At 42.8% G+C, this 25,435-nt stretch overlaps 1 protein-coding gene across 2 annotated transcripts in view; it reads left to right on the top strand.

The window, feature by feature from the left end:
* The first annotated feature begins 719 nt into the window (after positions 1 to 719).
* Positions 720 to 25,435, top strand: part of EDIL3 (EGF like repeats and discoidin domains 3) — a 270,438-nt gene continuing 245,722 nt past the window's right edge. Inside the window, exon 1 of one of the 2 annotated variants that reach the window (XM_063319979.1) lies at positions 720 to 1,248. In XM_063319979.1, coding sequence (XP_063176049.1) covers positions 1,197 to 1,248 — 52 coding nt within the window. In that variant the 5' untranslated portion in view covers positions 720 to 1,196. The remainder of the gene's footprint in view (positions 1,249 to 25,435) is intronic. The other variant, XM_063319978.1, reaches the window with a different exon arrangement.

A 25,435-nucleotide genomic window follows, 5' to 3' on the forward strand; every position in this document is an offset into this window, starting at 1 on the left:
GCAACCGGCCCGGACATTCAGGTTGTATCTATAGAAATGCTTCTCAACAGCCTAATGCTGTTAAGTGCGTTCTTACTCAGCAATTGCATTAACGTTTAATATAATATTAATATGGGCTCTTTTACTATGTGGGCATGTAGAAGGGATGCAAATTACGGATATAAAGTATCTGAAGAGCCTTTTGACTGCCATTGGGCAATTACTACTTATTTCACTCTTGTAGCTGTATATAGGCAAGTAGGTGAAAAAAAAAAAATTGTGAGTAGTGGGACCTTCTCGTCCTGCACCTTGGACTACTTCTTAAATTTCACCTCGTCTCGCAGTCTTGCTTTGATTTCCTTTCAGTAACGGGCAGGATGAGAAGCTACCTGGAAAAGGGGGTGGAAGAATGGGCATTTACATTTCATGTAAGTTCCCTCTGTCTGGATGTTCAGAGAGGATTTTAAGTCGGCAGCTGAAGCAGCACACAGCAAAGAGCAGGGCTCAGGCGACACCTACAAGACAAAAGTTTGCGGAGGGTAAAACTACCTCTGTGAGCCGTGCCGGCCTGCCTCCCACTCCCCCCAGCAGAGGAGGGCAGCTCCCCACGGGGCCGACGACTAAACCACGACACGCTAATCTGTCGCGGAACAGGGTCGCCAAGGGCGCAGCCCTGAGCCGGCTCCCGAGACCAACGGTACTCGAGGGGCACGGAGCCGGCTTTTTGGGGGTGACCAACTCCGCCAAAAGCCAGTTCCTCGCCTCCCTGCCCTCCATCCCTCCCGGCTCGGGCGCTGCAACTTCATTTCACACCACCGCCGCAGCGGCCCGGGGGGGGCGGAGCAGGTGCCGGGGTGTGCCGGGCAGCACCGCCCGCCGCCGCCGCCTCCTCCCCCCCGAAGGAGCAGAAGAAGGAGGAGGAGGAGGAGGAGGAGGAGGCGGCGGGACGGAGGCGGCCGGCCGGGCCATGCTGGAGGCGCGGCGGCACCTGGCGGGCGCGCAGAGCGGACGGGCGGCGGGGCAGCATCCTCGGCGCTGGTAGGGCGGCGGCAGCGGGGGCCGGAGCCGAGCCGAGCCGAGCCGAGCCGGGAGGGACCTCCATCGCATCGCATCGCATCGCGTCGCATCCCCTCGCATCCCTTCGCCTCGCCGGGCGGAGGCGCCGCCGCCGCCTCCATCCTTCGGCAGAGGCGGCGCGGCCGCGGGAGGAGAGGACGATGAGCCGCGCGGTGGTGGCTTGGCTGGTGCTCTGCGGGAGCCTCGCCCGAGGTGAGGGGAAGGGGACAGGGCGGGGGGTGACACCGCGGGGAGCCACGGGGAGCGGCAGGGACAGGGGTCGGGAGCTCTCGCAAAGTCGGAGCCGAAGTGTGCGGGGGAGCGGGGAGGCGCGCCCGGCGGGCGGCTCTCAGCCGGATGCCTCCGTCTGGGCTTGCCTCCTATTTCTTTTTTTTTTTTTTAATAAAAAAAAAAAATACTTATCTCCACATTTAAAATAGAAGCCGACGAAAGATCCATCCTCAGACATGTTCTGTTTTGAAACTACGCTTAATTAGAGGGGGAAACAAATGCCGTGAGGGCTTAAATGTAATCCAGATGAGCGGTTGGGAAGATTTAATAATATCCGCAGAGCTGTCCAGATCTGTTTTCCCTTCCTCTTCCCCCCACCCCCCCACCCCATCACAGGTCTTCATTTTAATTTGAAGGCTGTGAGCTCTGAGCCGGAGATCCAGCAAACCACGGAACAGTTTGCAAACACGTTCGGGGGCTTTAGCATCTCGGCAGCAGTGAACAGCGACCCTTCTCCTGCCTCCCTCTAACTAGGGCATCTTCATCTAAGACACCAACGGTGCCTTCTCTGTATCATCCCCCCCCACACCCCCTCCCAAAAAAAAAAAAACAAGGAAAAAAAAAAAAAAAAAAAAAAAGAACCAAACCCAATCCTACCCCAGAAAAAATCACTTTAGAGCTCTTAGAGTTCTCTTTATTATTATTTAGAACAATTTTTTAGTGCAGGCTAGATGGGTTTTCCCTCCTCGCGTTAAAAAAGTTGTCGGAGCTCATCGTCGTGAGGTGGTGGTGGGGGAGGACGGGTTCCACAGCAGCAGCTCCTGTGAGGGCGAAGGGGCCGGGGGTGGCCGGGCTGCCCGGGGGGAAGGCACCAGGCGCCGTGGGAGTTCACCTGCCGTCCGTCCCGTCCCGTCCCGTCCCGGACGCTCCCGGTGCCCCCCCGGCGCTCCCCGCCGAGACCCCCGCAGCGCCGTCGGGTAAGGAGCTCAGCCCCCGGGACCGCCGTGGGTGCCCCGGACACCGCCACCACCCCCTCGCCCCACAGCACGAAATTCTCCGTGGGAGGGGGGGCCCGTCCCGCCTGGGGGCTGCCTTGTCCCCCCTCCCCCCCACACAACACGCAGAGCAGCCGGGGGGGCTCTTTCTGTGCCTCCCTGTGGTTGCCGGGATGAGGGGAATCTCGGGGCTGGAGACCTTTTAATAGTCCTAGTTGTATCTTCCCGAAGCTTAGTAGAACAACTGTTATCCTAATGAGTAACGGAATTGTTCCATTGACTTTTAGACCTGTTCCCGTCATTATTCACTTTTTTTTTTTTTTAAATTTTAAAATGAAACCGATGTATCAGTAAAATTGAATATTTTATTAGCTCTTAAATTATTCAGTACGGTGGATTCTCAAAATCCAATAACATTCACACAGTTGCAGAGAGCATGTGATAGCTTATGCAATATGTCCTTGTACCTGCAGTTTATGCCCAGAGTCTTTTAAGCAAAAGATGCTGTATCTGCCACAAAGCCCGGACTTGTCATAAATACTTTTCATTGGACTTCTGTAGGACTTCTCATAGTTCACGTCTGAAACATTTTTTTCATTTAAATGTATGGTCTTGCCGTGTTTTAGGTAACTTCAGAACCGAGAGAACTTCACAGATTTACTAGTAGAAGTGAAATAGGGAGGAAAAAAACCTATTTGCTCTGTGATTGCTTACACTGTAATTACTCAGTTAAAGGTTTGTCCTTGGCTTTCAAAACGAAACAGAAGAAAATTATACAGAGTCTTTTTTTATGCTGAAACAGAATAAAATGCTTCTTGACAGGTCTGATATACTGGGTTAATTTTGCTCACTGTCATAACGTTTACTTTTAATAGATCCTCTCATCCTTATGATGACTGTAAGCACTGTAAGTAATTGAAACTCTTTAGAGAGTAGGTTTTGAGCAGTACAAAACTTTTTGTGCATTGTTTGAACATTACTTACTGATTAGTCCATTTGCATATTGGAGTATAATGAAAACCTGTGGTACTGTCATCTGTGCAGTGAGCAGTTCTTCCCTATCTTCTTTTGGAGTAAATTTCAACTGCCGATCAAAGTTTAGTCATATAGTTTTCATTAGTGACCTGTGTTTCAAGTCTACTGCCAAAGAAATACACCAATTGCTTTTTTATTGGAGCTCTGAAAAGTAATGATGGAGGTCAAAATCCTCTTTATTCATTGTATCTTAAAAACCTCTTTTGCTTTTTGCATTTGGAACACTAGCATAGTATATCAGCAAGTATTTTTTTTTCTTTTTTCCTTTTTTTTTCTTTAAAGGGGACAAAGAAGGGGGAGAAAGATTGAAAGTGAGAGACATGATGATGATGATGCAAAAGTCATCCCAATGGAAGACTGGAATTTTCTTTTTTGTGGTCAGTCTGCTAAATTTGCAATCTCATGCACTGCAACTGGAGTATGATCTTCAGAGATGTGTTTATATGCATGTGTATGTTCAAACTAGGCTTCAAGGGTGCAGTGACTTCTACCTCCTACTTTGCAAGAAAGATGCAGGTGCATTTTTAATAAGGAATGCCCTTTTATACATATTTCAAAACAGCTGTAAGGTTTTACATTTGCTGTTGTTGCTCTTTCTTGGTCAAATTTGAACACGAGCCAATCATCTGATGTTCTACCATGTAGTGGACAGACAGCAACTACACGAGTGACTACAGAGACTACAGGAGATTATTTCAGGTGGAAGAAATATAATGCATCTCATCTATAGTAATACAGGTTCCTGAGTCCCACTGTGTATATTATTAGGAACAAATAAGCCAATGCCTTTCAGAACAGTCAGTGAAGATTGGGATCAAACAGCAGGAAAACATAGTTTAAAAACAGTGGCTGTTCTAGTTCCCAGATTTGCCTCATGGAATAGGATAAGCTGATCGGCTATGGTAATGGTACTGTAAATGCATAGCAAATCGGTGTATTCTACGTCAATATGTTAAATGTCTTTGCAACACGATCTTCTGAAGACTTACCATTTGAGTTGTCTTTATTGTGAACTGATCCTTAAATTGTGTCATGCTTTTTCACTTAGTTTGTTCCTGTTTTTATGTATCATTTGCCAAAACTGGGCAAATCCAGTTCTTTATTTTATGACTGCGTCCTGTGAGCCTGAGATAAATATTTTGGGACTCTCAAGGAACTGTTTCAAAGATGTTGCTTTTTCTCCGTTACAGTGGGAACCTTCACTCTCTCTGAGGCTTAGAAGTTCCTATAAAGCCTCTTTCTGCAGCTGGAATGAGCTGCAAGGAGTGAAAGTGCTGAGAAACAAGAGAGGTAAACTGTAGCTTTGTTCTCATATAACTACACAGAAAGAGTGGAAAGATCACAGGCACTTTTACAGACCAAGATTCTTCTGTTTTATCAAATGCCTTTGCATCTTTGGACGGCATCTGCTTCTGTACAAACTGCTGACAGTGTGACCCTGCATAATGATTTTCACTGTTCTTTTAACAAATTACATTTGTATTCAAATTGATTTTCCATGACTGCTCATATAGCCTCCAGAAAGCATATAGCAGATATACTATTGCATCCGGTACGTGTCTGGTCAGCCCAGGACAGAATTTTATGTCATGCCATGCATTGTTGTAACTGGAATTAATAGCCCTGGTGGTATTAGTTGGGTGTTTTAAGTGTCCAGCTTCCTCTTTCTCTGCCCTTTATGTCTTTATCCTTTATCCTTTATGTCTTTTTTCAAAGGGTATACTTCATACAAGCTTGTGTATCAATGGTAGCGTAGTGAAAAGGGGCACTGTCTTATCTTCCCTCCTCTGTATTTCTCCAATGACCATCCAGTTGAAAAATCAAAGAAGTGATCCACTTTGGAAGTTATTTCAAAAGACTGACACTTTTTATTAAGAGGTTGATTTTTATGCCTTGAATTAGCTGTTTGTACAGCACATGTCCGTACAGCACCAGTAACAAACTCAGAGCCCGATATCCCTTCAACAGAAGTAAAGATAACTGGAGAAGTGGTGTTTAAGAAACTACGAGTCAGAAATAAGTCTATGTTATTCTCAAATTTATTGTGAGTCACATAGGGGTTAGCATGTTACCGTTTTCCATTTTTTTTAGGTTTGTACACATTTTGAAATTATGTAAGCCACAGAGGCAGGATTATTTCTGAAAACTTAAAAGGATGATCAGCATTGAATTACAAATGATATTGGGCTTCTTTGTAGCATACTTGAAGCCCGGGTTTGACAGAGTATGGGTTGAAAATCAAAACGGTATTAATTTATTTCAGCTTTCAAAACAAGTTCACAGTGAAAATATGAGTTTAATTTTTCTTGGTCAGATGATACACTAGAAAATAAAAGATGAGTTAAGAGATACCAAACCAAAAAAGGGTTGTTAGAACCTTTACATTTGAATACATGAAAACCCCAGAAGATGTTGTCTCAGATTGGAGGACCTACATTCGTTTTCCATTTAAAGGGAGTGAAAGGAGGAAGTAGGGGGAAAGCCAACATCAGCCTAAATTCAGTGTCCTACATCAGCCTGAGGAATAAGTGACAGTGGGTCTAGGTTTCCTTCTTTAAGAGAGACTTCAAGTTTAAATTTAAAGACTGGGCAAATCTTAGAGGGAGAGCTGCCCAGTGTGACAGCAGGGTATGGCTAATTTTCTAATAATATGGTGTGTAGCGGGTAAAACAGCTTTTGTGCCATTCGTATTGCGGGACCAGAGTGTGGACCTGTTCAAAACCAGTAACTGCAGCCGCGGACCTGGATGCTGGATGTTACTGAAAGCAGGGGCTGAGCTAGCAGCTGAAGTGTCCCAGAAATTTGGAGATGCAGAATTTTATGCATGTCTTTTCATGGTTTTGGATTTTATCAAATCTCAGTCTTGCTGTTGTGGGAATATACTTACAGGGTTTTTCTGTTCATTCGTTTGTGTGGGTTTTTTTTCTCTTTAATCAGCAAGCTGTGTTACCTTTCATCACAGTGGGGGTGTTCTTCTATTTTAAGTTTTAAAAGCTGAGAAACGAAACAGACCGTGATTATCTAATAAAATGTCTAGCTAATCTAGCTAACAATTACAGTATGTGGTGTGTGAGTGAATGCATTATCATATGAAACACACATAGAAACAACTTAATTTTACATTTTATATAGTGGCTTTATGCATATATACTGTATTGTGGGTATATCCACACTTTAGATAGATAGTGTACAGAGGAATTACATTCACTTATGTGCCACATAAGTCTATTTCTTAAAAGTTTGAATAATGTTAGACAAGACTTCATCTTACTATGAACTCAGGATGCAGAGCTCCCTATTTCAAGTCAAAATTTGTTATATTCAACAAAACCAATGAACGATTAAGGCTGGTTTTTTGAGACTCCCAGTAGTATTCCACACTCAACCCCACCCCAACTTTTTAATAAGGGGCCACTTGTAGCAAAGGCTTTTTATGACTATAAGAGTTTGGTGAAGTTGTTTGAAAAAATGGAAGAAAGTACTGATTCGCCTCTGCCATTCAAATGGAGAATCCTGGAGTATCTTAACTATACCACTTGTGGCAGCAGAGCATCAAATTTTTGGTTTTAGGAGTTAGGATTTTAACCACAATATTTAAAGCAGTAACCTCAAGTATGCAGATGACAGCAGGGAGGAGCAGCAGATGGATCAGCAGAAGCGAGAAGATCTGTTCTCCTTGCATGGAGCCCAGGCAGGAGCTTTGTGCATCCCTGTGGGAAACTGAAGGTGTTAGTGAAGGACGTGCAACTGCTTCAGTTTCATGGATCATGTTTGACTTTGGAGGCCACAGGGAAGGGGGAGGGGAGCCAGGGCCTCCACTGGAGGAGGTGGGAGGTTTGGTGTAGGTGTTCCCTGTGTCCTCTCCTCCCAGCTGGTCCATGGGAGAGCAGGGCAGATCCGGAGGTGTAACCTGTCCAGCATGCAGTGTCTGCATCAAGAGATGAGTCTTGATTAAAACTATTGAGAAATTCGCCAACCAAAAATACTTTATCAGGACATCGCAGTTCTGTACATATGAGTTCCACCAGTAATCAGTCTTCCTTGTCCTACTCCGGTGTTTAGTTTGCCCACGTGGGGCACCGACAGCATGGGTTCAGATTGACTGTTACGTGGTTCAGACTATGGATTTGAATCCGAGAGTTTAGATTTTTTTTTATTTTAATACAGGGCAGAACCTCTTCAGTGTTTTGCAAATAATCTTCTTTACTCCTTCCTGTCCCGCTCTCGTTGCAACTCATTTTTTTCCTTAATTGTTTTCAGTTTTAAACAGCACAAGGCATTTGTGCATAGCCAGGTTGTGGCCCTACTGTAGGATAAATCACAGAATCACACACAGAATAACAGAATGGTTTGGGTTGGAAGGGACCTTAAAGATCATCTAGTGCCAGCCCCCCTGCCCTGTAAGCTACAGTTTAGACAAAGGGCTTTTTTTTTGGTGTCTTTGAGTATTCTCACGATAGTAACTTTTTGGCACAGACAAAAAAAAAAAAAAACAAAAAAACTTAAAAGAGATGATTGTTTTGCCAGTTTTTAGCAGCAGTAATTTTATTTGCCATGCTTATATGTAGAGAGGCTGAGAAAATTTCTACAAAAACTGCTTTTTTCCTATCATTGTCGAGATGCTGTGTCAGCCTCCATAATTATGGAGAGCTGTGACAGCAGTGTGTAAATAACAGTAATTTCTGCCATCTGATTACTCATGTCTTAGGTTTTTACAATAGTGAAGCGACAACAGACAATATAGGAAACACTTTTGGATAAGACTTATATATGCCATGTGTGAGTGTGAAAAATAGAAAACAAAAGATTATTATATTTTTAACATTTACATCTTTCATTCCGTCTCTCCCTCATGTATGACAGCCTCTATCGCTGCTGGATATCATTGCACAAAACCAGCCCCTTTAATCCAGGCTTCCTCTCTGATTATTCTCTATTACAGTCCCATAGGCCATACTGCTTTAATCTCTTTGGCAGTTTTTTGTTTTTCTAGTTAAGTTTTACGTTTGCAGACAGTGGCCTGGGCTCTGAAACAGACTTTCTTTTTTTTTTTTCCTTTTAACTCACACCCTTTGCAGCTTGGGCTTTTGAAACAGAGATGGAGAAAATACTACTTGCTATGTAACTTGTCAGATTCCTTACTTGTGTGAGGAATTGCACGTGATTGCGTTACAAGAGCTTTTCTAGGTTAAAAATGAGGAACTAGTAACTGATTTCTTTCAGACAGTATTCCAGAACTATTTTAAAACCACTGAATGTCCATTTATTTGAGCAATTTTAAGGGAAGATTCGATTAATACTATGAATAGTGTACAGTGTGGATGGGGAAATTAAGTGCTGTTGTCATGGGATGCAGCTAAAATGACCTAGTAGGTCTCTTCTATGGTACATCCCATCTATCTTTAATGAAGCTTTTGTCTAATTTCTTTGATGTCTTTTTTATGGCTTACCTCTGACCTCATATAAAATGATGCATCATTTATAGGTAGTCCTTCAAGATAAAGATCAATCTTTTTAATAATGGCTTTCATTTTCCTGTGTGTGATCAAGCTCATCCTATTGTAACCTCTTGACTTTCTTCACCAGGCTTCTCTTTAACCTGGTGTCATTGTTAAGGTGCATGTTTTCTTTTAGAAACTTCTCTAAGAAATGTTGTATTGTGTACCGTTGCACACTCGCACATAAATTTACCACTATTCTCCAAATGTGGGTCTTGTGGTTCAGCCCCTTAGTAAAGTCATAGCGGACAACCAAGATCAACCAAAAAAGGTAATTGAAGCAATGTCAGACTTCATTGCTTCAGACATGAAGCAATGAGGCTACATTGGTAATGCAGTCTCAGAGGTGTATCCCTTCTTTCGTGAAACCTGTTGGGGAAAAAAATCAAAGCAACACTCCGAGTCAGAACCCTGAAATCAGCTGGAGACTATATATAACAGCTTAATATTAAGATACATCTATATTGCTTTACACAGCAAGAGCAATTACTCCAGTATGACTCAGTATCTTTCAGTATAGTTGGATAATTATGTGCTAATATGCATTTAAAATGCTCACTGAGTATGAGTAAAAATGGAATAGCAATAGGTGCAGCTCTGATCTGTGGGTCACAGACTCCTGGCCACTGGCGGGGTGAAACAAGGGTCTGGTCTGTAGGAAACTAAGTCTCCGTAGTTTGTTACTACTGGACATCAGCTGAGACGAGCAGCTCTGCCATGTGAGATTTGACAGTATGGCCAAGCCCATCCCCATCTAATTGCTCTTTGTCACTGGCTTTTCCCTAATTACAACAATGATGCTGGTCTTCTGCAGAGCAATACAAAAATCCATTTCTATGCCATGCTAGTTTTCCGGCAGTTTATCTTGGGATAACTTAGGGTGGGACGAGGCAAGCCCCAGCGCTGGTGCAAGGAAGGGAAATGGGAAGAAGGAGGGAGGAGCGAGTGGCACAGAGCTGTCTGCATTGCCTTGGCGTGTCTGTAGGCAGAGGAGCATTTCTCCGGCCATCTCCCAGTCTTGAGTATCTGCATGTTGCGTCACCATCCTGGGACGAATCAAGTGTTGATTAAACTGTCCTGATAGGTTATTTTGATAAGGAAAGATTACAATATTTCTCTTCCCTAATTATTTTGTGACAAATATTTATCTTATGGATAAAGATCGCTTCTTGGCCATGCAAAGCAGGTGAGGCTCAGGAGCTTCCCATGGCTCTTAGTGGAGCAGGAGGAGCTGCCTGCCTTAGAAATTCTGCCCTGGCTTATTTCTAAGCAAGTAAACTGCTTTAAAACTACTGGTGAGTAGAGGTGGCTCTGGTTCCTTCATTCAGACCTGAAGGCTGTGCACGAAGAAAGAAGAAGCCAAAAAGAGTGAGTAAAATCACTATATGCTTCAGTTACTTCGTAAGGAAAAAGAAAAAACTCTTCAAAATGTTAATATAAATTTTTTTTCAGTTATTTGTTTCACAAGGACTTGATGTGTATATGTGCTTTACTGAATCTGGTATCTGCATTCAGCTGGACAAAGCTGCATCTTTCAGTAAGTAAACAACCTGATGAAGAAGTGTTGTGACCTTCCGAAGTGGCACTGTGCCTCCAGACCAGCTTCACACACCAGCCCTATGGGAGCTATGTCTCTTCATAGGGTGTGAGACAAGTAATTGAGTAATTTTGACCAATTAGTCTGCTGCTTGATTGTTGTTTTGATAGAGAGGTTTTGATATTTTTTTTTTTATTTCCTGTAGAAAACAATTAAAAATAGGTACATTGGTTTCTTTCCCAGTAATGAATTGTGGTTATGGCATTATACTTGTAGAAAAATCTGAACAGAGTTTTAAATCCCAACTAAAAAAATTCCTTTTAAGGCAGAGGAAGAAAGAATGAATATCTCAAAATTACTCCACCTTCACTGAAATAAATGTCTATCCAATTTAATTATAATCAGTTTTCTGAACTGGGTTTTTTCTCTAGTGCAGCACTGTTTTCAGAGCTGAAAAATCGTAACAAGAAATAGAAGAAGTTTTCTTCTTTTATGCTTTTGGAGATTCAGGAAGCTACTCTTTCACCCTATAAATGTTCCAGTCTGGCAGATAATCATGATGTCTTGTGCTAGCATCTTTCATAGCAATCTTTTGTCTCTTGTCTCACATCAAGGTTTCTTTGTTTTGTTTCTTTTTCACCCCCTTTCTTCTTGAAGAGTATGTACCTTCCAGATGATACAAAGAGCATCCCTGAAGTCTGAAAACAAAGGTCAATACATCACATAGAAAGGCTTCTACCTTTAAGAGAAATGATGAGATTTGATCACTTTTGTCTGCTGAAGGCTGTGATGTTAGCTCTTGAGTAGTGTAAGCTCCTGCATTGCAAGCATTTCAGCTGATAGCATATACATTTAATTGTGTGTGTGAGAAGTGTTAGCATACTGGTAATATTTACCCAAAGAGTTGCAGGGATCTCGCAAACAGGTAATCATCTGGAATTGCTGTTTCAGGAGAACTCTCAGTTAATGTTATTCAGTGTTCTCACTTTATTACTGTATATGCAAGAGATTCTCATTTCTTTTCCATTTTCAAAATGAGGTGTTAGAAGCTTTTAAAATTCAAATTGCGAATGCCCAGCCTGTTTACAGCGTGGTATATGTATTTTGTAACAGTTGGAATAATTTTTAAAAGCCTTTAATACAGGATCTCAGAACAGATTTTCTGTAGAAAAAGCAGCTTCAGAAAGGGTATAGTTTTGTTCTGCCCCATTTTCCTGTTAAGATACAGCAGTAAAATTACTGAAGATTTTAGACATATTACATCTGTTCTTTGAAAGAGAACAGCATAAAAGACATAAAATTACTGTTCTAGTAGATTACAAGCTGTAGTGTATATCTGCTGAAATTGGCTTTATGGAAGGTGCTTCTTCTAAGTTGATGTAGTTTAAAAATAAAATACTAACTTCTTTTGGATCATACCCTCCCTGAGCAGTGGAATAACTCTGTATTGCCTCAGCTCTTTGTTCGCATAGGCTTTGCCCAGAGTTTGGGCTTTGAGGAGCAGCCTGAAGGCCGCAGATGGACATCACTCTACCAGTGGCTGAGCAAAGAGTTGGGTCAGGTCTGTGCCATGTTCTTCCTATTGTTGTCTGGGTGGAAAGGGAGACTGTTTAGTCTTGACCCTCTTTAAGGCATAGTAGATCCCTTATTTTCCTGGTGGAAGTGAGGATTTGGAAAAAATTGTATCTGTATGGAATTTGTGGTGTGTTACCAGTGGTGTTCTTGGAGCAGCATAGATGTGCCACCACGTGATCCTGTCAGGGCTCATGGGTAGTCTGTAAACAGCAGTGGCGTGAATTGTAAAAGGGATGTATCAGCTGGGGTCAATGAGGCTTTACTGTACTACTGTGCAAATTTTGTGGTGTTTTTTTGGCTTTTTCTAACATATATGTAAGTACCAACACAGGACAGATCTTTATATCGTAGATATGTTCTGTGGTGTTCACCAAAAAGTGAAGAGTTATGGTGATGTTTGTAGATAAAACAGGCTTCTGCACTCAGTACAACTATCCCAGGCTTTCAAAAAATTTTCTGGGAGCGTTTTCCTGCATTATAAATGAGTATATGTATCCTTGGCATCTATGTAGTGACCTAGTTTGTTTATCACTGCCTACCTTGAATTTTTAGAGTACATGTACTGTTGTCTGGAAGAATAAAGAAGAGGTTGGTTTTTGGGTTTGGTTGTGTTTTTGATCTTTTTTTGTTTGTTTCTTTGTGTGGTTTGGGTTGGTTTTTTTTTATTCGGTTTTGTTTTGTTTTGTTTTTTGTGGGCAGAGGTGTAATTCTCTTCTGTTTACCTGTAATTTTTGTCTCTTCAAGCTTGAGGTTTCTATGAGATCCTGCTTTCTTCCTTTGCATGAAAGTTTTACATGGAGTTTTTCTCTTTTCCTGGAACTCCCCTGGTAAATTGAAAGCTTTCTAATAGTTCTGAAAATTAGCAGTGTTACAAGCCGTAATGGCGAAGGACTAGAGTCAGCTGCAACTGCAGTGGACTCAGGGCAGGAAACACAGACAAAAGGCTTCACTGTGTCAAACACAACGTTATTTGAAAGCCTTTTTTTATGTTTAGGATTTATATTGTACCCTAACACCTTAACCCGTTGCTTCTTTTCTCCGGACTATTAGTTTATCCTTTTTTCTTCTCTTTTTTTTCCATTTGCAACGTTGAACTGACTCGAACTCACGGATTTTTGATTTTTCAGTTGGTCATTCAAAGGCCGAGTGCCCTGGTAGGTGTTAATTCAAATTTGATGCTGAAAGTAGGTTGCTCTTCACATTTAATTGTTTCAGGAATATGGATTTTTGTGGCTTCTCTTGGTTTCAATAATGCAAAGACACCTCTTGTGAATAGAGCAGAATAACTTTACACCAGAGCTTCCGCTAGATCAATGCCTGCAGCTTTGCCAAAACTATAATCTGCATTGCAAGCTGTCACTTCATGTCCAAACCGAGTAATTAAATCTTCAAATCAGATGTGCGTTTTTTTATTATTGTAAACATAGTTTAGGATTTTAAGGTTTCACAGAACCTTTGGGAAAGAGCTGCAGTACAGCTCATTAGATAACGAGCTAAAACCTTTCTGAAATTTTGGGTTGTTATATTACATTTTCAGATTTGGACTCCTGTCTCTCAGGCAAAAACTGCCAGCACTGCATTAGGTGTATTTGTGCCTTAATGACTGCAAGTCCCTTTATGGTCTGATCTGGGGCCTTTAATCTGGGTTGCTTGCCAGCAATTATATAAAATACCTATCAAGTTTTTTAATACTAAGTGGTGAAATCATCTTTTTACAATAAGCCAGTTGAGTAACACTATGTGTACCTGAAATAAACACCGCCATCTTTCAAATGTAGGTGTTTTAGGTGGCCACTTAATCTTGGGAGAACATGGTTCATTTATGTTTATATGCCAAACGAGACTGCCTCTGGCATGGGCATGGGACCAACTGCCCCAGAAGATCATAAACCTTGAAAGGTACTCAGGGAGGATGCTGCTGCCCCAGCCTCAGGATGTGGAGATGCCCAGGGTGGGGACAGCGATGGCCTTGCCTGCCAGAGTGTGCTGTGCGACATCAGAGAGGACAAACAAGAGACTGACAGAGTCTTGCAAAGACCCCACAAAGCCAACAGCTCGAGTCCTGCACTGCAAAGGAGGAAGGAAATCTAGAGGACCACCTCCCAATGAGCTGTGGATAGAAACTTCCATGATGGGAAAAGCCTGAAGCTTGTCACTTCTGTTATCACATCTCAGCCCTCCTCTCCACCTCAGATACTGCTGTTACAGGTACCGACCAAGTGACCAATCAAAGGAAAAAAAGGAGGGTGTTAGCTAATGGAGACTCCTCTGCAGGGAACAGAGTCTGCTGACCTGACACCTTGCCTTGGGTGCTTGGGTTTGGGATGCTGCAGAAAGACTGTGGCTAGCGATACTGGCGGGGTGCCCTGCAAACGAAAATGTGGGGTTGTTGCTTAGTGGGGTGGGTGATCTGGTACAGATCACAGACACAGAAGGCAGAGGAACTAAACACTGCCATTTCCTCAGTCCTACCAAGCCAGTCCTGTCAGATCTCTATGCTTGGAGACACAGGTCAAGGAGAGAAAGAGCCACCAGCAGATGAACATCAAATTGGGGTGACTGGCGGCAACCTCACTATGGGCTAATGGGACAGGATGGACTGCACCTGAGGGTGCTAGGAGCTTGCATGGTGAGACATCTATAACCTCTGGGAGGTCATGGAGATCTGGGGAGGTCCCCAGTGACTAAAGAAAAGTGAATGTTGCATCTGTTTTCCAAAAAAGACAGTAAGGATGATCTGGGAAATTGTCCCGGTCAGCCTTGCTTCAGTCCCTGGTATAACTGTGGAACCTGTTTCTGGGGAGAAGGAGGAGAAGGTGATAGGGAGCTGTCAGCATGGATCTACTGGGGTTAAATCACACCTGACCCACCTGGTGGTCTTCTGAGAAGAAATGACCAGTTTGTGGATGAGGAGAGAGCGGTGAGTTTCATGTACCTGGGCTAGGGTTTCTTGACAGTTGCTGTTCTCACATCCAAGGTAGGCCATGGTGGTTTGTATGGATGGACAGTGAGGGAGATAAAAAGACTGGTAGGATGATGGGACTCAGAGGGCTGTGGTAGATGGGTCATATCAGCCTGGAGCTTGGTAACAAGAGGGGCACTGCTGGGGTTTGACTGGGACGTCTCTTGTTTGGCATCTTTGTCAGTGGCCTCATCCATCATGTGTGCAGGTGACACTAAACCACAGTGACCAGAGGATGCTCTCAAGGGCAGGTGTGCAACTGAGAGAGGCCACAGTGGGGGAAATGAGACAAGAGGAGTCGTAAAAAGGGACAAATGCAAAGTCCCACCCTGGGCAGGGAGAGTCACTGTGAGGGCATGGGTGTTTCGTTTTTGGACTCCCAGTTTCAGGAAAGACCTGGATAAGTGGGGGTGAGGTCAGGGAGACCACCGTGTTGTTAGGGACTAGAGCCCCTGCCCTGCAAACAGAAGGACCTATGGGACCAGGGCTGTGTCAGCAGGCAAGGGGGCATCTTCAGGGGCACAAGAGCAGCCCCCACTGCCTGCAGGAAAGGCTTTCAAGGAGGTGGAGACAGATCCCTCACAGCAGTGCATGGCAGGAGAGTGGTAGTGATCTTTGTAAATATGACCTTTACTGGGGGTGGGAGCGTGAGGACTGGGGAAATGTGGCTGGAAAGTTAGTGAGGGATGTAGAGCACAAGTGTTATGAGGAGTGGCTGAGGGGTCTGGGGGTGTTCAGCGTGGAGAAATGGAGGCTGAGGGGAGACCTTATCCCTCTCTACAACTACCTGAAAGAAGGTTGTAGCGAAGGGGGTGTTGGTCTCTTCTCCCAGGTAACAAGCGATAGAATGAGAGCAAATGACCTCAAGTTGCACCAGGGTAAGTTTAGATTGGATATTAGGAAAAATTTCTTCACCGAAGGGGTTATTAAGCATTGGAACAGGATGCCCAGGAAACTGGTTGAGTCACCATCGCCAGAGGTATTTACAAGACATGTAGATGTAATGCTGAGAGACATGGTTTAGTAGTGGACTTGGCAGTGCTAAGTTAGTGGTTGGACTTGATGATCTTAAAGGTCTCTCCCAAGCAAAACGATTCTATGACTTGTGTCCCTTGTAAGCCCCCTTTTGAGTAGCTGTGTGAGATTCAGAGTGTTGTTCAATTTAGCCATCTGCAGAATAGTGTTTTGGTTTTTTTTTTCTTGCCTTTCAATGTAAGGAATAGGATTGTATTTTATGTAGATGCTAGTAAAAATAAAATCTTAAAACCTACAGGGTACATCTGGTGTTTTTTTGGTTTTGTTTGCTCGTTTACTTTGTAATTGTTGCTTATCATTAATAAAGTAGACTAAGCAACATTAAACAAGCTGCAATTATCAATGTTCAGGGTTTTTTTGTTTTGTTTTGCAGTTTTCACTTTATAGTCTTTCAGTTGTGGGCTGGCAGTAAGAATCCCAAAACAAAGATTTACTTCTGTTATTAACTTCCTTTTATGTTTGTTTATGAAATACAAATGGAAAAAATGGGTACTAATACATAGAGTTTCTTCTTGAACATTTTCCTCCTCGAGATGGCAATAATAGAAATGTCCAATTTCCAGATTGTGACAGAAAACCACACCTTTCAAGCATATTGGAATGATGTTATGAGTCTGCATTTTAAAATGCAATCTGGATTTGGCACAAGAGAACTCAGATGAAAACCTCCTGCTAAGATGATGAGATTTATAGATTTAAGATTCAGTGATCATGCAAAGAGTTTAACAACTCTGCTGATATGAGTGCTAAGGGAAGAAATTAAAATGAACTGAATTGGTGATTCATTTTGGTTACACTCTGGGGGAAGAACAGACATTTTCTAATAATTAATTATCTAATTTAAAACCTCCCTGTTTCTTGGCTGAGGTAAGAAATTAGGTATTTTGTATAATAAAGCAGCTGATCTTTAAAACTAATGGGAAGTGCTATTATATTTTTCACAAAAACTATAGGCTCTTCAGTTCACTGAGCTCTGCCTCAAGAAATTAGTTTCAAGCAAATTAGCCAGTAAAATGAATATACCCTGCATTAGTTTATTAATAAAAGCGGTATGTAAACACAGCTGATCAGTATATGGCAATCTGCAGAAAAGGAGAAATGAAAATATGCATAAATTAAACATTCTTGATTACTGACCTTTGATCATGAGAAATGTTTCTCTTACTTTGGTACGAAATGTTTCTTTTACTTGAAAAATAAAGACACGTCGGTCGAATAAGCTGGGCAGTTTTCATTGCCTTTGATTGCTTTCATTACAAATTGAGAGTGCTCAACAGAATTTAGAATAAAAAAGGCACAATCTTGTAATGCTGTGGATTATGGAAAATGTATTCTGAGATGTAAACATTTCACTCCTTATCACAAAAGTCATCAACTGAGGATTACATTCAGGGTTAACGTTCAGATTCCTGTACTTTAATGCTTACACAAGTGTTCTCTCCCAGTCAAATGTACCTCAGTGCGAGCGCCCCAAGTTAAGGGCATGATTTCTAGTTTAGCTTTTTCACTGGAGTCCTGAAGTAGTAACAGTGCTGCTGGTACGACACTGGTGGCATAATGTGTGCAGGATGCTCAGGTGCAGCAGGACAGTTGCTGATTTCTGTTACTCTGACTTAGTGCATTTGGATGCAAGAATAAGGTGCTTGTGTTTTATTTTTGAGCCAATTAGCTTGATGTCCAGTTGTGCAAGTATCCTGCTGGTGCTCCTATACTTTCTGATCTACAGCATGAAATTGCTTTGCAAATATTAAGAGTGATATTTGGGGTAAGTATGTAGTACATCTCTTTTTGTAAGAAAGTGTATTGAATTGTAGCAGAACCAGTGGCATGGGAAAAGGTTTCATGGCAAACCTTTGAAGACCATGGTTAAGTATATCTGTCTAATTCTGTTCTCAGAGTGTCTAGGGACATACCAGCTGGCACCACAGCATTGTATGTGTGGTGCAATACCAAATAAATAACAAAAAAAAAAAAAAAGAATCCTGAAACCTTGCTGCCTTAGGATGAGAGAAAATCCTGCTTGAACACAGATGGAGCCTAATGAATTATGAGACTGTGATGGTCAAAGTGGCTATAGACCTTGTGATCCCCTGGTGTGACTAAAGGTCAGCGATATGGTGTGACGAGGAGAGTTTTAAGGATGGGTTTAGAGAAGATGAAAGGCAGCTTTGTTGAACTTCTCAAAAATATCTTTCCAAAGCCAAAGGGCAACATGGGAAAGAATGAAACACAGAGTGCTTGGGTGATGGATTTTCAAATACATGGAAGGTTCAGCTGGACTTCTTGTTACTGAGTAAGAGATGATACATTAAGGGATGTCCTTTCAAAGAGCTTTGGAGATACAGAGCAGTGACATATGTTGGAAGTGATGGGAAAGAGTGAGAAAAGGGAGGTATGAAAGGACAGTAATGATATAGTTAAAGCAAAAGGCTTGTGTAATGCTCTGCAATAGTATTTGGAAAGTCACTGTTCCATTTCTGAAAGCATGAGTGAAAGCTGACAAATTAATACAAACTCAAGCCGATGAGAACTTGGGATGATTAGCTGTGCCAGTGGATAGGAAAGGCTGTGTCTTCGGGGTATAATTAAGGAAAAAATTGGCAGAACGTCAGCCAGTGTAGCTCCTCACTCTCACCCCTTGCATGGCAAGCAAAGTAATAGTGGTCAGTATTGCAATATTATTTTTGTTCCATATAAGCTATTGTAATTCAGGACCCATCATATACTGGCAGGGAATCAAGGTCACTGAGGACTTTGAGAGAGTAGTTTACTTGTTAGTGTGTTTCTCAGAGAAGTTAAAGATCAAGGCTCAAATCTTTGCTCTTCTTTATTCAAACCTCTTGTCTTGTCCCGAAATTCCAGCAAGCATTAGGAAGAGTTCTTCTGCCTGCCTGTGGGGTGCAAATACATGACTGAAGTGGCGAAAAGGGAGAATTTATCCCTAACAAAGTTTTTAAATCAGCTAGTTGAACATGTCCAGATGATTCTAGTCATCGGTATTTGGAAGAAAAATCTGCATTATTACTACACTACTTGAGCTGACAGAGAGTGAAATGGAAGTTTGAACAAGAGGTGGTGAATCTCCTATAAACGTTTTGGAGAAGAAACCAAATTAACTCCAATCTTAAGCTCTGGTGCATTTTTTTCTTCAAAAGAAAAAGGCATGCAGAAGAGAGTCTCTTCTCTAAAGTGAGAGATGTGGGGAACTTCCAAGCTCCCAGACCCAAGTGACTGTACAAGCATTATGCTATACTGGGCTGAGGTCTGAGACCCTTTTGCCCTCCACGCTGCCACAGCCTCTTTCTCTGCACAGGTTTCCAAGGAAAGGAAATCCAGATGCCTTGATCTGGTATGCTCTGTAGTTACTCCTACCTAATCATAGAATCATAGAATCGTTGAGGTTGGAAGGGACCTTTAAGATCATCGAGTCCAACCTTTAGCCTACCCTGACAAGAGCCACTTCTAAACCTTGTCCCTAAGTGCCCCATCTACCCTTTTGTTAAACACCTCCAGGGATGGTGAATCCACCACCTCCCTGGGCAGCCTGTTCCAATGTTTAATAACCCTTTCAGTGAAAAAATGTTTCCTAATATCTAATCTAAACCTCCCCTGACGTAACTTGAACCCATTTCCCCTCGTCCTATCACTTGTCACCAGGGAGAAGAGGTCAGCCCCCATCTCTCTACAACCTCCTTTCAGGTAGTTGTAGAGGGTGATAAGGTCTCCCCTCAGCCTCCTCTTCTCCAAGCTAAACAACCCCAGCTCCCTCAGTCGTTCTTCATAAGGTTTGTCCTCCAGACCCCTCACCAGCTTTGTAGCCCTTCTCTGGACACGCTCCAACACCTCAATGTCCCTCTTGTAGAGAGGGGCCCAAAACTGAACGCAGTACTCGAGGTGGGGCCTCACCAGTGCCGAGTACAGGGGGATGATCACTTCCCTAGTCCGGCTCACCACACTATTCCTGATACAGGCTAGGATGCTGTTGGCCTTCTTGGCCACCTGGGCACACTGCTGGCTCATATTCAGCCGGCTATCAACCAACACTCCCAAGTCCTTTTCTGTCGGGCTGCTTTCGAGCCACTCTGCCCCAGTCCTGTAGTGCTGCATGGGGTTGTTGTGACCCAAGTGCAGGACCCGGCATTTGGCCTTGTTGAACCTCATACTATTGGTCTCAGCCCATCGGTCCAGCCTGTCCAGATCCCTCTGCAGAGCCAACCTACCCTCAAGAAGATCAACACGCCCGCCCAGTTTAGTGTCATCTGCGAACTTCCTGAGGGTGCATTCGATCCCTTCATCCAGATCATTGATAAAGATATTAAAGAGAACTGCCCCAGCACCGAGCCCTGGGGGACACCACTTGTGACCGGACACCAACTGGATTTAACTCCGTTTACCACCACTCTCTGGGCACGGTCATCCAGCCAGTTTTTTACCCAGCGAAGAGTACACCTGTCCAGGCCATGAGCAGCCAGTTTCTCCAGGAGAATGCTGTGGGAAACAGTGTCAAAACCTTTGCAAAAATCCAAGTAGATAACATCCACAGCTTTTCTCTCATCCACTAAGTGGGTCACCTTATCATAGAAGGATATTAGGTTTGATAGGCATGACCTGCCCTTCACAAACCCATGCTGACTGGGCCTGATCACCCTGTTCTCCTGCATGTGCCGTGTAATGGCACTGAGGAGGATCTGTTCCATGACCTTCCCAGGCACCGAGGTCAGACTGACTGGCCTGTAGTTCCCCGGATCCTCCTTCCGGCCCTTCTTGTGGATGGGTGTCACATTTGCTAACCTCCAGTCAGCTGGGACCTCCCCGGTTGTCCAGGACTGCTCATAAATGATGCAAAGTGGCCTGGCGAGCACTTCCACCAGCTCTTTTAATACCCTTGGGTGGATCCCATCCGGCCCCAGAGATTTGTGCACCTCCAGGTGCTGAAGCAGGTCCCTCACCATTTCCCTTTGGATTACAGGGTCTTCATTCTGCTCCCCATCCCTGTCTTCTAGTTCAGGGGTCTGGGTGCTCAAGTTCAGGGGTCTGGGTGCTCAATCTAGGTAATTAGGGGACTGCAGTCTTGGGACAAGTCATGTAGTCAACTGAGAGATCATTTCAGATTTAGTTCACGAGGTCAAAGTGTAAGTCATTTGGAAAAAAAAAAAGGTGAAAGAAAAAAGTATTTTTTAACACTATCAATGCAAATAATAAGTTACGCAGAATAGAAAGACTGGATAATTATTGCATGCAGATCACACCAGTATCATCAGCCTTCAAAAAGCAGTCTGGTGGATGATTTAATTGAACTGACTTAGAAAATTATTTACCTTAGGCAACAGCCACGAATGTTTTAGAGGGCCATGTGTAATCATTCAATGAACTCATTGGGTACTAGAGCATGTTTCATGACAGAAAGAGAGAAGGGAATGTGATTTTATGTTAGGCAACATTACTGAGGTCCAATTTATCCTTCAGGAGAAGAACAACATCTCTGGAATAAGTTGTGATAAGCAGCAGATTTTGGTAGCTTGAGGCACAGGTCTGCTAATTTAGGCCAAATGGAAGTCATTGGTCCCCCTTGTTTGTTCCTTTGGTTTTAACTGTCATACTTGCAAAACCTCTTTTTCCATCCTTAGAAAAAAATGAGCCGCACAGCTCCTTTGAAACATGAAGTACTTACTGTCAGTTGAGACCATATAGGAGCATTTCTGTGAAAATAGATCTCTATCAGTTTTGTAAGTGCAGAGTCAGAATTGTCAAGTGGGAATCCAGACTTGTGAGTTAATTTGATGTGGGACCCTGACTTCCATTTGTGCTCTATTTGCAGAATCTGTGTGCTACCAGAGGAAGATGAAGAGCTACACATTTTTCTCTAGCTCCCACTTTCAAAATATTTTAGGCTTATATAGTATTAATGCATGTATTAACACTTCACAGTAATGGAACATTGAGAAAGAGAGAAACTCTTTACATTATGTCCCCTATCTGCACAAACTGAGGAGGGGAAAGTGTGTTCAAGGAACTGTACAATCATTTGGTCAATTCTTGAAATAGTTGAAATTAATTTTTATTTCCTCTTAAAGTAAAAAAAAAGACTGATAATAAAAGATATTTAAGCTATATATAAAAATAAAAAAGATTTAAATATTTGTAATTTTTTACCTGTTTTTTTGAGGAAGGGTGGTGAAGAGACCGGACTGGAACCTAGCAGTCTTTTTTTCCCCCTAGATTTTTAAAATTTCAGATTGTGAATAGATTTTAAGTGGATATTATTTACTGCCAGAGTAAAACTTGAATGGAAGAGAGATCGTGCATGAGTTTTTGTTCAGTCCTACTGAAAAATAAAGTGGCAGAATATCTTTGTAGAAATTGTGATAGCAGAGACTCAGAGAAAATAAGCCAGGCAGGTAAAAGTAACTTGGGGTTATTTAGGCTTTTGTCTCCGTAACATTTTGTCAGCAGTTACAGTTTTCAGAAGGACCCCTGCTTGCCTCTGGTTGAAAGCCAGAGCCTGGTTCTCGGGCAGTTTTGGAGCACCTCCATCTTCCACCAGCTGAGAGTTTGGCCCCAGGTTTTTGACAGAGAACAGCACCTTAAAGCGTCTGCTGCTCCTTTCCTTTGTTTTCTTTTATGGGCACGAATTGCGCAAAGTTTTGGTTGCTACACAAATAATGTCTAGTACATGCAGGAAGGTAACATTTTGCTAATGTTTGCTTCCCAGAGCCATTTATAGAGTCCGTTCATGAGCGTCCATCTCTTTCTGCTTGTTCATACACCTAAAGAACCCTTTCTTGTAGTTTTTGATATGTCTGGCCCATTTCAATTTGAGCTGAGCTTTTGCTTTTCTAACTGCTTCTCTGCACACCCTGGCAATACCCTTGTAGTTCTCAACAGGTACTTTTCCACTTTTCCATCTCTGGTACCATTCTCTTGGTTTTGGCAGACTCAGAAGCTCACAGTTAAGCCAAGAAGGTTTCTTACTCCACCTACTTCCCTTACCTTTAAAAGGGATGAATTGGTTTTATGCTTCCAAGAAAGAGTTCTTGTAAAACTCACAGGACTCTCAAGCTCCTTTATCGCCCATGGAAACTTCCCACAAAATGCCTCCCAGCTGAGCTCTGAGGGAGTTGAAGTTTGCTCTTCTAAAATCTAAAACCTTTGTCTTACCACTAATCTTCAGCATGCTTGGCAGGATCCCAAACTCCACCATATTGTGATCCCTGCAGCCAAGGCTATCACTAACCAAGATACTACAAAGCAGGCTTTCTCGGTTTGTGAGTAGCAAGTCCAGCAGTGCCTTGTTCCTGGTTGGCACATCTAACATGGGCATGAGGAACCAGTCCTCTATGTATATCAGGAGCTTGATGGATGACATATGAGTTGCTGTATTGTTCTTCCAACAGATGTCTGGGTAGCTGAATTCACCCATAAGAACCAGGTTCTGTTGACCTGAAGCTTGCTTATGTGACCCAAATATTACTTTGTTGGCCTTATTGTTTTGGTTTGGAGGTCAGTAGCAGATGTCTACTGTAAGATCCCATTTGGAGACAGCCCCTCTGGTCTTGACCCAGGGGTATTCGATAGGGCTTCCTCAATGACTGTAGTTGAATTCTGTACATTCAGGACTGTCCTTAACTTAGAGCTCCATATTCTCATGGGGCAAAAAGAAGCAATGTCTCTTTGAGGTTGTCTGTATTTTAGAGTTCATTAATGCTATTAGGATACAGAGTATGTGATGACGGTGTACAGCCAGGACCACATCAGAATATGTCACCCCAGTTTTACTGATGATACTTGTGCTGTGATCACTGGAATGACCTTTGAGATGTATAATAGGAAGGATTAGTGCCACGGAGGAGGAAACTGAGGAGTTTATGGGAATGTGTGTAGAAGCAGGATCCCTCTCAAGCCAAACTGAAAGTTTCTCTCCACTTCTACTCTGTAGGAATGTAGTTTTGTTTTTACTTGGTTTCTTTGCTGTATGTTTGTTTCCCCACCTTTGGTAATGATGCTGTGTTGCAGTGGGTTTGGTTGGAGAAGAATCAGGATTGTGTTCATTATAATTTCACTAAAAATATTGAAACCATGTATTTCAATGAAGAAGAGAAAAACGTAATCTTTAACAAATCCAAAAGAAGGAACTTTTTCTCCTGTTTCTTTTTGAGTTTTTGGTGGTGTTTTCTGCCTGCCTCACAGTCACCATAGTAAATCCAAGTAAAACCATCGAATTGCTAGACACATACGACAGTTTCAAGTTTAGTACCTGAAGGGATTTTTTCTTGGTTACCTACCAAGATTTCAAATGTTGGTCCTTTAAAATCAGAGGTTTTAAATATACTCCACTATTTCAGCAATGTTACAGTTATTTTTAAGCCATTTCCCATTTGTTTCATTAACTTCAAAACTACTAAAGCTTTTAGGAGTAAGAAAGTAAATCATGCTGATTACAGGCTTCCATTAAACAGAAATAGTAATTCTCTGTGCTAGAATTGCATGCATTTTTCGTTTTAAAATAATTAGATGTATATAGTGAGTCAGCTTAAAATTTGCAATTAAAACCACTCAGTAATATAATAGAAGAAATTCTTGAAGCAAGTGAATTTCCAGACTTCCATAACTATCTTCAGAAGGAAATGGATATATATATATTTTCTTACAAAAAGATAAAGCTGTTTCTCTTCATAAATGGCAGAGAGCAAAGAAAAGATGAGAATTTATATTAAATCACTGAATGGTTAGACTTGGAAGGGACCCTAAAAATCGTCTAATTCCAACCCCCCTGCCCTGGGCAGGGACACCTCCCACTAGACCAGGTTGCTCAAAGCCCCACCCAGCCTGGCCTTGAACACCTCCAGGGATGGGGCATCCACAGCTTCTCTGGGCAACCTGGGCCAGGGGCTCGCCACCCCCACAGTCAACAATTTCTTCCTAATATCTAATCTAAATTTCCTCTCTTTCAATTAAACCCATTACCCCTCATCCCACCACTACACTCCCTAATAAAGAGTCCCTCCCCATCTTTCCTGTAGGCCCCCTTTAAGCACTGGAAGGCTGCTATAAGGTCTCCCTGTAGCCGTCTCTTCTGCAAGCTGAACAACGCCAACTCTCTGAGCTTGTCTTCCTTCATCGGAGAAGTGTTCCAACCATCTGAGCATCTTTGTTGACCTGCTCTGGACTCACTCCAACAGGTCATGCCATTCTTACGTTGGGGGCCCCAGAGCTGGATGCAGTAGTACAGGTGGGGTCTCACCAGAGCAGAGCAGAGGGATGGAATGACCTCCCTCGACCAGCTGGCCATGCTTCTTTTGATGCGGTTGGCTTTCTTGCTGTGAGCGCACATTGTTGTCTCATGTTGAGTTTCACCAACCAACCCCCAAGTCCTTCTCCTCAGGGCTGCTCTTAATTCCTTCTCTGCCTTGCCTGAATTTGTGCTTGGGATTGCCCTAACCCACGAGCAGGACCTTGCTCTTGGCCTTGTTGAACTTCATGATATATGCACAGGCCCACCTCTCAAGCCGGTCAAGTTCCCTTTGGATGGCAC

This window comes from Chroicocephalus ridibundus, chromosome Z (assembly GCF_963924245.1).
Source record: "Chroicocephalus ridibundus chromosome Z, bChrRid1.1, whole genome shotgun sequence".
Classification (NCBI taxonomy): Eukaryota; Metazoa; Chordata; class Aves; order Charadriiformes; family Laridae; genus Chroicocephalus; species Chroicocephalus ridibundus.